Source organism: Bombus impatiens, unplaced genomic scaffold, assembly GCF_000188095.3.
Source record: "Bombus impatiens unplaced genomic scaffold, BIMP_2.2 scf_0060, whole genome shotgun sequence".
NCBI lineage: Eukaryota > Metazoa > Arthropoda > Insecta > Hymenoptera > Apidae > Bombus > Bombus impatiens.
Genome location: NT_176479.1, coordinates 261,520 through 273,623, shown reverse-complemented (window position 1 = coordinate 273,623; position 12,104 = coordinate 261,520). Strand labels below are relative to the sequence as shown.

Genomic DNA, 12,104 nt, shown 5'->3' with positions numbered 1-12,104 from the left:
GTCAAAACATTTTTCCAATAAAATGGTAATTTCCACGAAGGTACGCTGTTTCGTGTGAAACAAATATTACAAAAAGTTGTCGTACGATTTCGCCCATAGAATTATCATGTTTCAAAGAAATACGAAGAAATTCGTCGGCGCTTAAGAAAGTGTAATTGTTCTTTGACCTATATTTATGAGATTTTCGAGTGGATTATTTATTATTGGAAAATGACACGACACTCCGAGAAAGAAAAGCTCCATATTTCACACTTACTAACCTACGTATATACTATGTTATTATTATTAAGTATTTTAGGATTAAGAATTGCTACGTATACTAAAATAAAAATAATTATGCATGTAAAAAAAAACTTAGCAGAAGAACGACGTGAGTGAAAATATGGGTTACTGAAGAACACTGCTTATCTCACTCCTGGTATTTAGAACTGAATCGAACAAGGTAAAAATTTTTAGACGCGGGAACCACGGGATCTGGTACCTTCGTTTCGGAGAAATTGGACGATGAAAATTTCGCCCGGATCTCGACACTCGGCACCTCCGTAATACCGATGGAGGATTAATATTTAGACAACAACGAACAATTACCGAAGATGTTTTTTCTATACTGTTATTTATATCGTCCGAATCTTCTTGAGATCGACCTCTTGTATACCTCGAACTTCCCTATTTTCTCTTATTTATTTACCTTGTAAATATATGTGATTATCCTATGGTAATTGGCAGTAAAGACGTGCACGATATAAATACTTATCTGTAATGCACTGCTATATGTCAATTTAGTCAAAACACATATAATACGAACGTATAATGTATACGTACAATACAGAGAAATATGTGCTAACACACGCGACGATAAGGCAAACGATAGATGTAGCAAAGTACTTAACGTTAACAGTCGCAGATCAACGTCGACGAAAGACACAAGCTTTCGGAACCTTTGGTTTCTTGGTTACGTTGTAAATTTTACCTCAAACACAAGCACTGATATATATAGTACTCGAGTGAAATATTACTATAAGAGCTACCTTTTAGTTGAAATTGAGAACTTTTTAGTAAACTTTGGTGAGTTTCTGTGAATTTTAACTTTTTTTTTTCTTCTTTTCTTTTAAGATGTGAAACGATGCGACGAAGATATAACAAATTTGAAGTCCATTTTTAGTCATGTTCAGTATATGAATTTTAATGTGGTTGAAAGCGTTTACTTTCTATTAGCTCACTAGATAGATAGATAATATTTTCATCGTTTCGCTTACGGATTACGAAGGATTTCTATGATTTATTTTGCCACTATTTCTACTTTATATTTGGTAGTTCTGACGACCGACTGAAGTACAAATTCGATATCTTTTATGAAGCGTGTTACGAAATTATACTAATCAACGAAAACATATTTATACTGCCTCGAGCTAAGCTTTTATTAACTTAATCTATTAAACTGGCGACTACATAAGTGGAATAAACTTCAATTTTACAATATTACATTCTGGAAAATAAATTTCTTTTTAAACTTTCTACTAAACTTCTGTTAGTTCATTAATGATACGAATACAATACGACTGTAACCTTTCACTTACAATTTTGATAATTTGAAAATATCTCGAACGATAAACGGAGATAAAACGAACTGCTGAATAATTGTAAGCGGCACAATTACTACGAGATCTTCATGTGTAAATGAAAATATCGCTGTTTTATGTAATTTCATCCGTTCGAGTAGTGCCACTTTTATCAAAAAACAAAAAAAAAAGGAAGGAATGTTATTTGTCCAACTCTCAAATTTAACTTTCGAAGCTTTCGAAATTTTCGAATTCCAGAATTTTTGAATTTCCAAAAGTTCGTATTATCGACGTATAAAATAATTCAACGTTACTATCTCGAAAAAGTATAATTTCATTATTTTAAAGAAGATAATTTTACAGGTATCAACAGAAAACGGCACGAACATGAAACACCAGAAGGCATTGTTCTGCGTGCTACTGGCTCTGTTCATACACGCGAACGATGCCTCCAGAATTTTGGGCATCTTCCCATACAATGGCAAGAGCCATTTCAGGATGTTCGATGTCCTGTGCAAGGAATTAGTAAAAAGAGGGCATCAAGTCGACGTAATTAGCCATTTCCCATTGAAAACTCCATTGGCTAATTACACGGACGTCGTTGACTTAAATGGAACCCTAAAAACCGTGGTGAACGGCATAACCACGGATTATGGAAAATATATACAGCGATCAGTTACTTATTTCGTAGCCACAGATTTTGGTAATAATCTGTGTGATCTAATGAAACAGGAAAAAATGCAGAAATTCATCAAAAATCCACCCAATGATCCACCTTATGACCTGATTATCGTAGAGGTGAATATATTTAAGATCAAGAGTAACGAATCCGAATTTCCATCTATCCTGTCTCTCTCCGCGAAACAAAGCGTTTAAAACATAAACGGCACAAACTTTCGTAGATTGAAACGTCTTATAAGACATAAACGATAAAAGGCGATAAAAGGCTTAACGATAACAAAATGAAGATAATACACGTTGTAGCGAATACGAGTATTTTTCTATTCATTCGTCAAATATCTTTTCTCTCTATGAAACTAAGTCTAACGCTTTCGTTGCTGAATTTTACGAAATCGACACGGTAATCGCGTATTTAACAACAGCGAAAGCGTTAACGACACTTTACTTCAACCGTGTAATTAAATAAATTAATTCAAATTGTAAAACGAACAGATACATAAAGTCTGACAGATCGGACGAGATAGAGTTTGCAACTCTAAGAAGATTAATGTTTCTTCCAGTATTTTGGCTCGCCGTGCTACATAGGATTCGGCCAACTTCTGAAAGCGCCAGTGGCCATCGTCATGTCGTCCATGCAAATGTCATTCATCGACGATATTATGGGAAATCCTACGAGTTACGCCTTCTTCTCCGGTTTCTACAACGATAATGCCGTAGTGAACACGTTCTTCGATCGCCTGTGGAATTTCTTGATCAACTACAAGAATACATTGATATTTCATCACTACACAGCCGAACAAACCGATATGATGAAGAAATACCTGGGTTTACCTAATATACCCGACGTCAGAGAATTGGAGAAAACTGTGTCGTTGGCTATAGTGAACTCGCACTATAGTTATTACGGTATCAGACCAGTCACACCGGCGGTCATCGAAGTTGGTGGATTACATGTCGAAGCGGACAAGTCGAAATTAAGCCCGGTAATGTCTTGAAAAGTTTCTTGTAATCTTCTTCCAGCATTCCTCGAAGGTTTCGAAACTTTCTGAGGATTTTTTTGAACTTTTCTTCGCAGTATTCCGTGTAAACTTACTTTCGAGATCCCTCTGTGACCTTAGTTTTCTTCGAATTCCTTTAAATAATTCCTTAAAATCTTCCGCTGGCAACTTTATGAAATTTCCTTCCTAAAAGACTTATTTTAGTAGCTTCCCGTCGATCTCTTTCGCTGCTGCACTGCAATTCTTGGAAGTTTGAATTTTTTCTCCATCCTGCACGTATTGCTATCTCGTATTCATTCCGAACCTTTGAAGCAAATTACTCGCGTTATTATTACGTTACGCTTTTCGCAAGATATTTTCCAATTTTGAACGCGAGCGAAGCGATCTTTACAAACGAGGAATCTTCTAATCGTGATTTGTAATTGGAGATTTGAATTTGTAATCGAATTTTCGAATTTGAATTTGTAAATGTTTGTAATTGAAACCTTATTGAATCGATAATGAAACGAATGGTCTTCTATTGTCTTTTTATAATTCTGAGGTGTAATAGTAATCGTCGCGATAGTGCTGTTGCTGATGTAGACGTCGCTATAAGCTACTATACTACTTTCTTCTCATTTATGTGCTATGGAAGAAAAATCGGGAACACGGGCGCCGGGATTCGAACCCGGGTTCCGAACGTTCGTAACCTAAGGCGCATCCACTGCGCTACCCTCGTCCGGTAGAAGTTAGTGTCGAGTGGCGGTATTTTTTGTCGAGTGCTGCCACAATTCTATGGCCAATACTTGTGGCAATTAGGCATCAATAATAAGAAATTTTGTACGTGATATATTATATATATCGTAAAGTTACATTGTAGATAACTTTCCCATTAATGAAATACTATAAATCATTCTGACAACTACATAGCGCACGAAGAACGTTCATCCTTCGTACGAAGTAGCATGATATTCAGCTTTCTTCTAATTTAATCGACAAAGTTGCAGAATATATTTTTAAGAACTATCGTTTTGCATGTTATCGGATTGGCAACTAAGCGATTGCGGATTTTGTCATTACCATCTAATGGCAAAATCCGCAATCACTCAGTTGCCACCCCAATAACATCTGGAGGAAGGAAAGTAGAAGCAACGTTCGACGTTGTTAAACGTTTGCCAAATCAAATTTAACGAAACGATACGATAACAATAACGTCGAATTTGTGTCTTCTTGATCTAGAAACTCAAGGAATGGCTAGACATGGCAAGCCACGGTGTGGTATATTTCTCATTGGGCTCGCTAATGAACGTCGAAACGTTGCCAACGGAGACGATATTGCAAATTTACGCGTCGTTAGCGAAAATTTCACCGGTAAAGGTTTTGTTGAAGAGCGCCAACGCAACGAAGTTACCACCTGGTTTACCCAATAACGTGCTGACGTTGCCTTGGATTCCTCAGGTTGCGGTGTTGAGTAAGCGAAACATATCCTTCCAAAAAGTACTCTCAAACTGCCATTTACGAGTTTGTACAGGCAGTCTCGTCTAAATCAATTCACGCAAATACCTCTGAAACTGTGCGTTGAAATTTTTCATTCATTGATTGTTTTGTTTCAAAGGGACCGTCTTACGAGGATCGCCAAATTTTTCTAAGCAGAGATACTTTCGAGATTTCAACGTGTCTTTCCGATTTTTAACGGAACTACGATTTGCTTTTTGTATGCCATTCCATGTGGTTTTCAATTTTCTACAAAACAGTGTCAAGGTACTTGTATCTGAAAGATAATTCAGTGTTCGTTAAATCGAACGTATGGAGCACCAGGAAAACGTGAACGCAAAAGCGCAGCGTTATCAATCTTCTTACCTTGATGCTTTTTTATGGAGAATTAAAAGGTGCATCGAACGACGTACAAAAGGGATTTATAGTTCCATTAAAAAAAAAAAAAAACAAAGGATACCTTGAAACCTCGAAGGCACGTCCGTCTAAGTAAAATTCGTGACCATCGCAAAACGTAACCCTCGAAACAGGGTAAGTTTCACTTTTTTGTATTATTATTATTATTTAATTTGTACTTTACAATTTGTCCAGCTGGACATCTGGTAAATTAGTTTTACTTGAAACATTTGTTTCGTGTAATATATTTGGAATATATTTCGCGTAATTTGTATAGCGTAGGAGATATTTGCGTGGATCGATTGTATGAGACCTGTTCGATTTTTCGTTAATGTCTATTGTTAATATACTGAAAATTGATTAAGAAATGCACGAATTGCAAGGAAACTTTGTTAAAGCTAGAGTCGTAAAACGAGGTTCTGAGATCATAACGATTCTCAGACGTGCTTAGTTTTACAATCAAATCAGATCCTGATTAAAGGATTATCGAACATATTTCTCGCAGAACATCCAAATACGCGAGTATTCGTAACTCACGGCGGCCTTATGGGAACCCAGGAAGCTAGCTATTACGGAGTTCCTATGATAGGAATGCCGGTATTCGGTGACCAAATTAAAAACATCAACGTTTTGGTTGAAAAGAACGTGGCAGTTCTAGTAGACATCGATGACATTACCGAACATTCCATGGACGCTGCGTTGAACGCAGTTTTGCACGATCCCCGATACAGGTAAAGTTTCTTATACGATCGTTCCAACAATTTTTCAAATAATCTCCTCTACAATTAATATGACAGATATTTCGAGAAGTCTAACGACATTGACAAGATATTTCCTAACTTTTTATCTGATCGTATCAAATCGCGCTGCTGACACTGTTATTAAAACGATATAAACAAAAATATTTCGATCGAATCCTTCGTTTAAGTTTTTAAGTTTCGTTTCGATCCGTAAGATTAGTCGTATCATCTCATGATGATTTCAACATGATAAAAAAAAGCGAAGTACTTTGAAATGAAAAATTTGTATAACGTAATGAATAATAATCCATCGAGAAATTTCTATCTACGTAAATTTAATATAATTTTTTATAAAACTTACTGTTATTTTAATATATCTTATTATTTTTCTCGTTATTTGATATATTTCATATGGAAAGTCAAATATACAGTCCATTAAATTTGAAACATACAATAGAAATGTAGGAATGTTATATTATAAATTTATAGAAAACAGTATGATAAATACAATATCGTTGCACTCACACGAAATAATACCGCGTTTCGCGTATTCGTCTCTCACTAATTCTACGACACAACGAACTTCACACGACCACGATAAATTCAACTCTGACAGCATTTTCCATGCTCATTGTTTCCTTATATACCTTGGTAACGCTCACAACACTCCTTGACAACATTAACATGTCCTGACAACGCTAATAAACAATTATCCCTCACGCCACGTCCTTCCCTGGCGTCACACTATCCCACATAAATTCTAAAAAAAAAAAGAAAAAAATGGTAGGGCAGGAAACGATCACTGTCTGATACTGTTCATTATTATTTCAGAGAATCTGCAAAGACATTGTCGAAGATGTTCAGAGATCGTCCGATGTCCCCGTTAGACACAGCTGTATATTGGATCGAATACGTGCTGAGAAACGGGCCAGATAGCTTAAGATCAGCCGCTGTGAAATTACCTTGGTGGAAGTTGCATCTACTCGATGTTTTCGTCTTCTTATTTGCGTGTTTCACATTCGCAATTTATTTATTAATAGTTTCATTAAATATCGTATTAACAAGCTTCCATAAAAGGGCCGCTCGAACAGAGAAAAAGTTGAACTGAGAAACGGGACGAAGAATATCGGCAAAAGCCTTAACAGGATAGGAGATTACGCGTTCTTTTGCGAGGTGTACTTTCAAAGAAGCGTGTCGTTAGATAATTTTCTTAACAAATTCCCTCTGAGAGATGCAACGAGCTTTTGCCTTTTCCATGCAATCGGCTAATATTTTTTATTTATTTATTTAGCAGAGGAAACGATTAAACTGAGAAGCACTAAAAACGAAATAGCGACAGGACGAAAAGCTTCTCTTGAAAAGGACGCCGGCCAAATTAGTCGATGCGAAATTTTCATGAAACGACCGCGAATTCACGTAAATCGTACTCTGGTGTTACAAATAATAGCAATGAAATATTCCGGATTTAAATCGAAGTCAAATAATTTATATTTCATCTATAAACGTCCTTTAGAAATACACTAGAAATATACTTGAACATCGTTGATATAAATTCCTAGACAATTTTATTCAACTTCGTTCTGTTACACTGTGCCAATATCTATTAGATTGTCCGAAAAGTTCCTTTCGTTTTATAAGGAAGTCGTAGATGCACAACATTTTTTGTTTTATGTTATTTTATTGAATTATGTTTGATCCATTTTATTCTATTACTACAAAATGGATCATACATAAATTCATAAAATAATATAAAATAGAAGTTGTGTATTGTGATTGATAGAAGAATGCAAGCTAACAGAAATCAAAGAAAAGGCATTAAGAAGAGCAGCAAGGTATGAAGGGAAAGCCATAAGAATCAAAAAAGGAACTAGTAAAGCAGTGCATAAAGGAAAGAGAGAGAAACTGGGGAAATTGTCAAGAAGGGAAAAGTGCAAGAAAGAGGAAGAAGGGACTAGAAGAGGTGAGAAACGAAGGGACACTGATGGAAGCAAGAGAAGAGCAAGAAATGGTGACAGCAGACCAAATTATAGAAGAAAGAAGAAAGAGACAAGCAGAAGAGAAGGGGAAAAGGATAAGAGAATCCAAATATAACATACATTACAGAAACATAGCCAAAGAAAAATTACCAAAGTACTTAGAAGGGAGGATGAAGTGGAAGGACAGAAGAATACCGGCAAGATTCAGATGCGAAAACGAGACCAAAGCAAGGAAATACTGAAAAGAAGAGGGAGAAAAAAGATGCAGACTATGTAGAAGGAAAGAAGCAGACCTGAGACACGTAATAGAAGAATGTAAAATAACGGGAGGACCAAAGGACGTAGGAAAAACGCTAAATGAGACTGGAGAAGGACTGACAGACCTAAAGGCAATAATAGAGGAAGTTGCAATAGTTTTTAGGTATTAGTTTTTAGTTTTTAGAGATGGAATAATTAAGGGAGTGCAATATAATAGAGTGGATAAGAGGGGAGGTAGATATATAAGAAGCGAAATTGGTAAAAGAGATTTGAAAAAAGAAGGAACAAAAAGACACAAAGAAAATTGAAATGGGGAGAGCAAGAATTAGAAAAAGTGGACGAGATAAGATACCTAGGGTATATACTACAGAAAAACGGAAGTGATGAGAAGCACATATAAGGCAGGAAAAAGAGAGCAACAATAGCAATGAAGAAAACATAGAACGTGGGAGAAAGAATATTCAAACAGGACTACAAAAGGAGAATGAAGATGTTTGGAGCAGAAGTATGGGACTGGAACATGGAAGAAAGACTGGATAGAGTAAAAAGGAGATATGCGAGATGGATATTAGGCTTAGATAGGTAAAAGAGATGTAAAACAAAAAAAAATAATAAAAAATGTTGTGCATCTATTATTTCACTTATGAAACGAAAGGAACTTTTTGGACAACCCAATACATAAATACCTTTGATGCAAATTTCATCGCGAGGTGACGATAAATGTTAAATCGATACACTGTAAAGCCAAGAACACAACATTTCTGACAATTGAAGAAACGTCGAAAAGGAATCTACGACAATACAGGACGCGTTACGCGTGCAATTGAGAACAGCAACGAAGAGCCGGGCTAGAGGAACTTAACGATGAAGCCACTTATAACTCGATTAAACGAGCCGTTGGAAGTTTGATCAAGTATAATTAAACATGGACAGGGCCACGTCTAATCGTATTAAAATTACGTAAACATTTGACAAGTTCTCAAGCAGTTTACCGAGTTCCCATGCCAGACACTAAACCTTATTCATCCGGTATCATTGTACGCTTTAGCCTGCGTAAAATGGAACTGCAACTTGCGACATTTTCCTAACCGACCAGCTAAAACTGGCGGTAGCAGGGGGTAGTTTCTTTGAAAGTTACACGACATTAAGAAAATTGCTTTCATCCGGAAACAATTTCACTTTTGTAAATAGTCGAAAAAGAAACAAAAATACCATGAAATTTTGGTAGTTCTGTAGAGTTACGATATTTTTCATCATTTGGCTCAACGAACCATTAATAATGACCGTTCACGGAGCACGCGATGCGGAAAATTAAGACAGCAAACTTGACGATAAATAATTCGGACGTAACGTCGATTGTTCTTTTGAGAAATATATTCGAGACAGAAAGCAGGAAAATGCCTATTCAAATGGCCAGTGTCTCTGTAATTAATGAATTTGTTTGCGAGAGACAGAATTTTATAGCACGATTAATGGGAATACTTACGATGAATTGCTTCTTCGTTATGAATAATGGAACTGAGATAATGGAATTATTTTTTGAAATGTCCCGTGATCACGGAGTTTGAGAATTTGGAGATTCAGAGGATACGAGAGTCAAAAATTTGCAGACTCTAGTATTGGAGAATTTGCAGAGGCAGACATTTGCGAATTCGAGAAATCAGGTGGTCAGAAATTTGAAAATTTTGATATTGGAAAATTTGACAGATCGAACGTTCGAAAATTGTAGAGCTTGGAAAATTATAACATTAGAAAATTGAAGGGCTTGGAGTATTTAAAAACCTTGTTTTCGCTATGACTATGTTTATCAATGATAAATATAGAAAGAGAGTAAACATAAGGAAATGAAATGCCAGATAAGTTTTCTAAATATACTCCTACTATCTAAATTTTCGTCGTTTGTATACAATTTATCCTCTATAGAATTTCCCTCTTTGTACTTTCTTCGTTTTTACCGGCGAAGTATGAAATTGTAAGCAAACCACGCAAACTATATAATTACAGGTAAAAATGAACAGAAACGTAAGAATAAAGTCTACGCGTTGTTTTCTTCAAGATAATATTTTAATTGCATGATCGTGTGACTGTCTCTTCCTCTAGACTCTACAATAATTATGACAAAAGAGCTACGTAAAAAACACAGTCAGCCTTTTACAAATTCCCTTGACAGACGTTCGCGCAATCCATGGTTCATCCTGAAATATTAATAGATTTGGTGTTCATTCAGCGCATAATTGAAGGTAAAAATCTTTCAGTGCTGGATAATTTTTTTATTCGAGACGTAGCTGAGTAGATTAGTTGGAAAATTGACCATTTGTGAGATACTTGAACAGCGAGTTACAACTGTATCTTGAGTCGAAACAATTGGACAATGAAAATAGACAATTATGTTGCTAATAACATAAAACAATTGGTGCTGGGTTAAGATACCGTAGAAAATGTTTCGAATGTTTCAAATTTCCGAACTTTCGAAGCTTCTGATTTGCAAATTTTCTACACTCTCGAGTTTTCAGGTTTTCAAATTTTCAAACTTTTCGATTCCGAGTTTTCATATGTTTAAATTATTACATTTTCCATATTCTATTGATATTTAATTGAAATTTAATACAGATAAATTTAATTTTATTGGAAAACGCTTAGAAGGCAGTTGAATATCCTTTGCAGATATCTGGAAAAGAGAAAGAAAAGGAAATGAAATGCCAGAAAATACTGTTCCTACTGTTGGTGGCTCTTTTTATTCGCGTAAACGACGCTTACAGAATTCTCTGTCTCTTCCTGTTCGATGGAAAAAGTCACTTCAGAATGTTCCATGCTCTGTGCAAAGACTTACAGAGAAAGGGCACAAAATCGATATGATCAGCCACTTCCCAACGAAAGTCCTGATCGCTAATTACACGGATATTATCGATTTAAACGGAACAAGAGAAGATGTAGCTTCAGCGTACAACACGCTAGAACCAACAGCGATAACGTATTATACTGCAACAAAATATGGTAGAGATTTCTGTGAATTATTATGCCACGAAAAGATGCAAAATTTCGTTAAAAATCCACCCAAAGACCCACAATACAGTTTCATAATCACTGAGGTAATTAAACGTAAACAAGATAAATGTTTAACGTTATGACTGAAGCATAAAACTGAAATATTTGTATTATCCATATACTTTATCAAAAAATTATTCAAATCCACAAAAACGCGTTGTTTTAAATCTATAAAATTTCCATGAAAAATTGTGATACAGCCATTTTGCTAGGTCCAGTGTTAAATATACAGGGTGGTTGGTAACTGGTGGTACAAGCGGAAAGGGGGTGATTCTACGCGAAAAAAGAAGTCGAAAATTTAGAATAAAAATTTAAAAATTTAAAAATTTGAAAATTTAAAAATTTAAAAATTCAAAAATTTAAAAATTGAAAAAATTTTAAAATTTTTAAATTTTTAAATTTTAATTTAAAATTTTTAAATTTTAAAATTTTTTCAATTTTTCTATCTGTATGCTTATCTATAGTTTTACATGATATATATATAATAAGAAACCATACATCGTTACAAAATTATATACATGTACATGTTTAGTATCTCCACTTCCATAGTTGGGCATACGCTTCAATTTTTTCGACAAATGCAATTACGTTGTTAATGTTTTCCCTCGAGTTCACGATTTCACCAGTATCGTTTTCGATTTCTACTATTTTTCTAACGTCTGTTGAGTAGCCGCGATCGAACGGCATGCGTTAATTAGATTTGTTAATATACTTCGAGATCTACTCCTCGATCTCCAATTTTTTTTTATTTATTTATTTAAATTTTACAATTTGTCCAGTAGGACATTTGGTAAAATATTATAGCTTAGTGGTATAATAATATAACATGTGGGTGGCTACCCCCAGCGGGGTACCATCTTCCTGTTTCTTAGGTTATATCCTTTGAGAATCTCCTATTTTACCATCAAGAAGTTGAAATTTCATCGCTAAGAGTATCCATTCGTCCGCAGTACTTTAGATCGCCTACTTCTGCTACTT

The 12,104-nt window shown here is 35.2% G+C and overlaps 2 protein-coding genes across 2 annotated transcripts in view; one reads left to right on the top strand and one right to left on the bottom strand.

Moving 5' to 3' along the window:
• LOC100750065 (calcitonin gene-related peptide type 1 receptor-like) overlaps nt 1-12,104 on the bottom strand; it is a 134,194-nt gene that overhangs the window by 65,813 nt on the left and 56,277 nt on the right.
• Nucleotides 856-10,136, top strand: LOC100744554 (UDP-glucuronosyltransferase 2C1-like). Its single transcript, XM_003485461.4, has 6 exons — nt 856-1,065; nt 1,923-2,357; nt 2,801-3,223; nt 4,457-4,688; nt 5,613-5,838; nt 6,679-10,136. The coding sequence occupies exons 2-6, from the start codon at nt 1,947-1,949 to the stop codon at nt 6,953-6,955; spliced, it is 1,569 nt and encodes a 522-aa protein (XP_003485509.1). The 5' UTR covers nt 856-1,065; nt 1,923-1,946; the 3' UTR covers nt 6,956-10,136.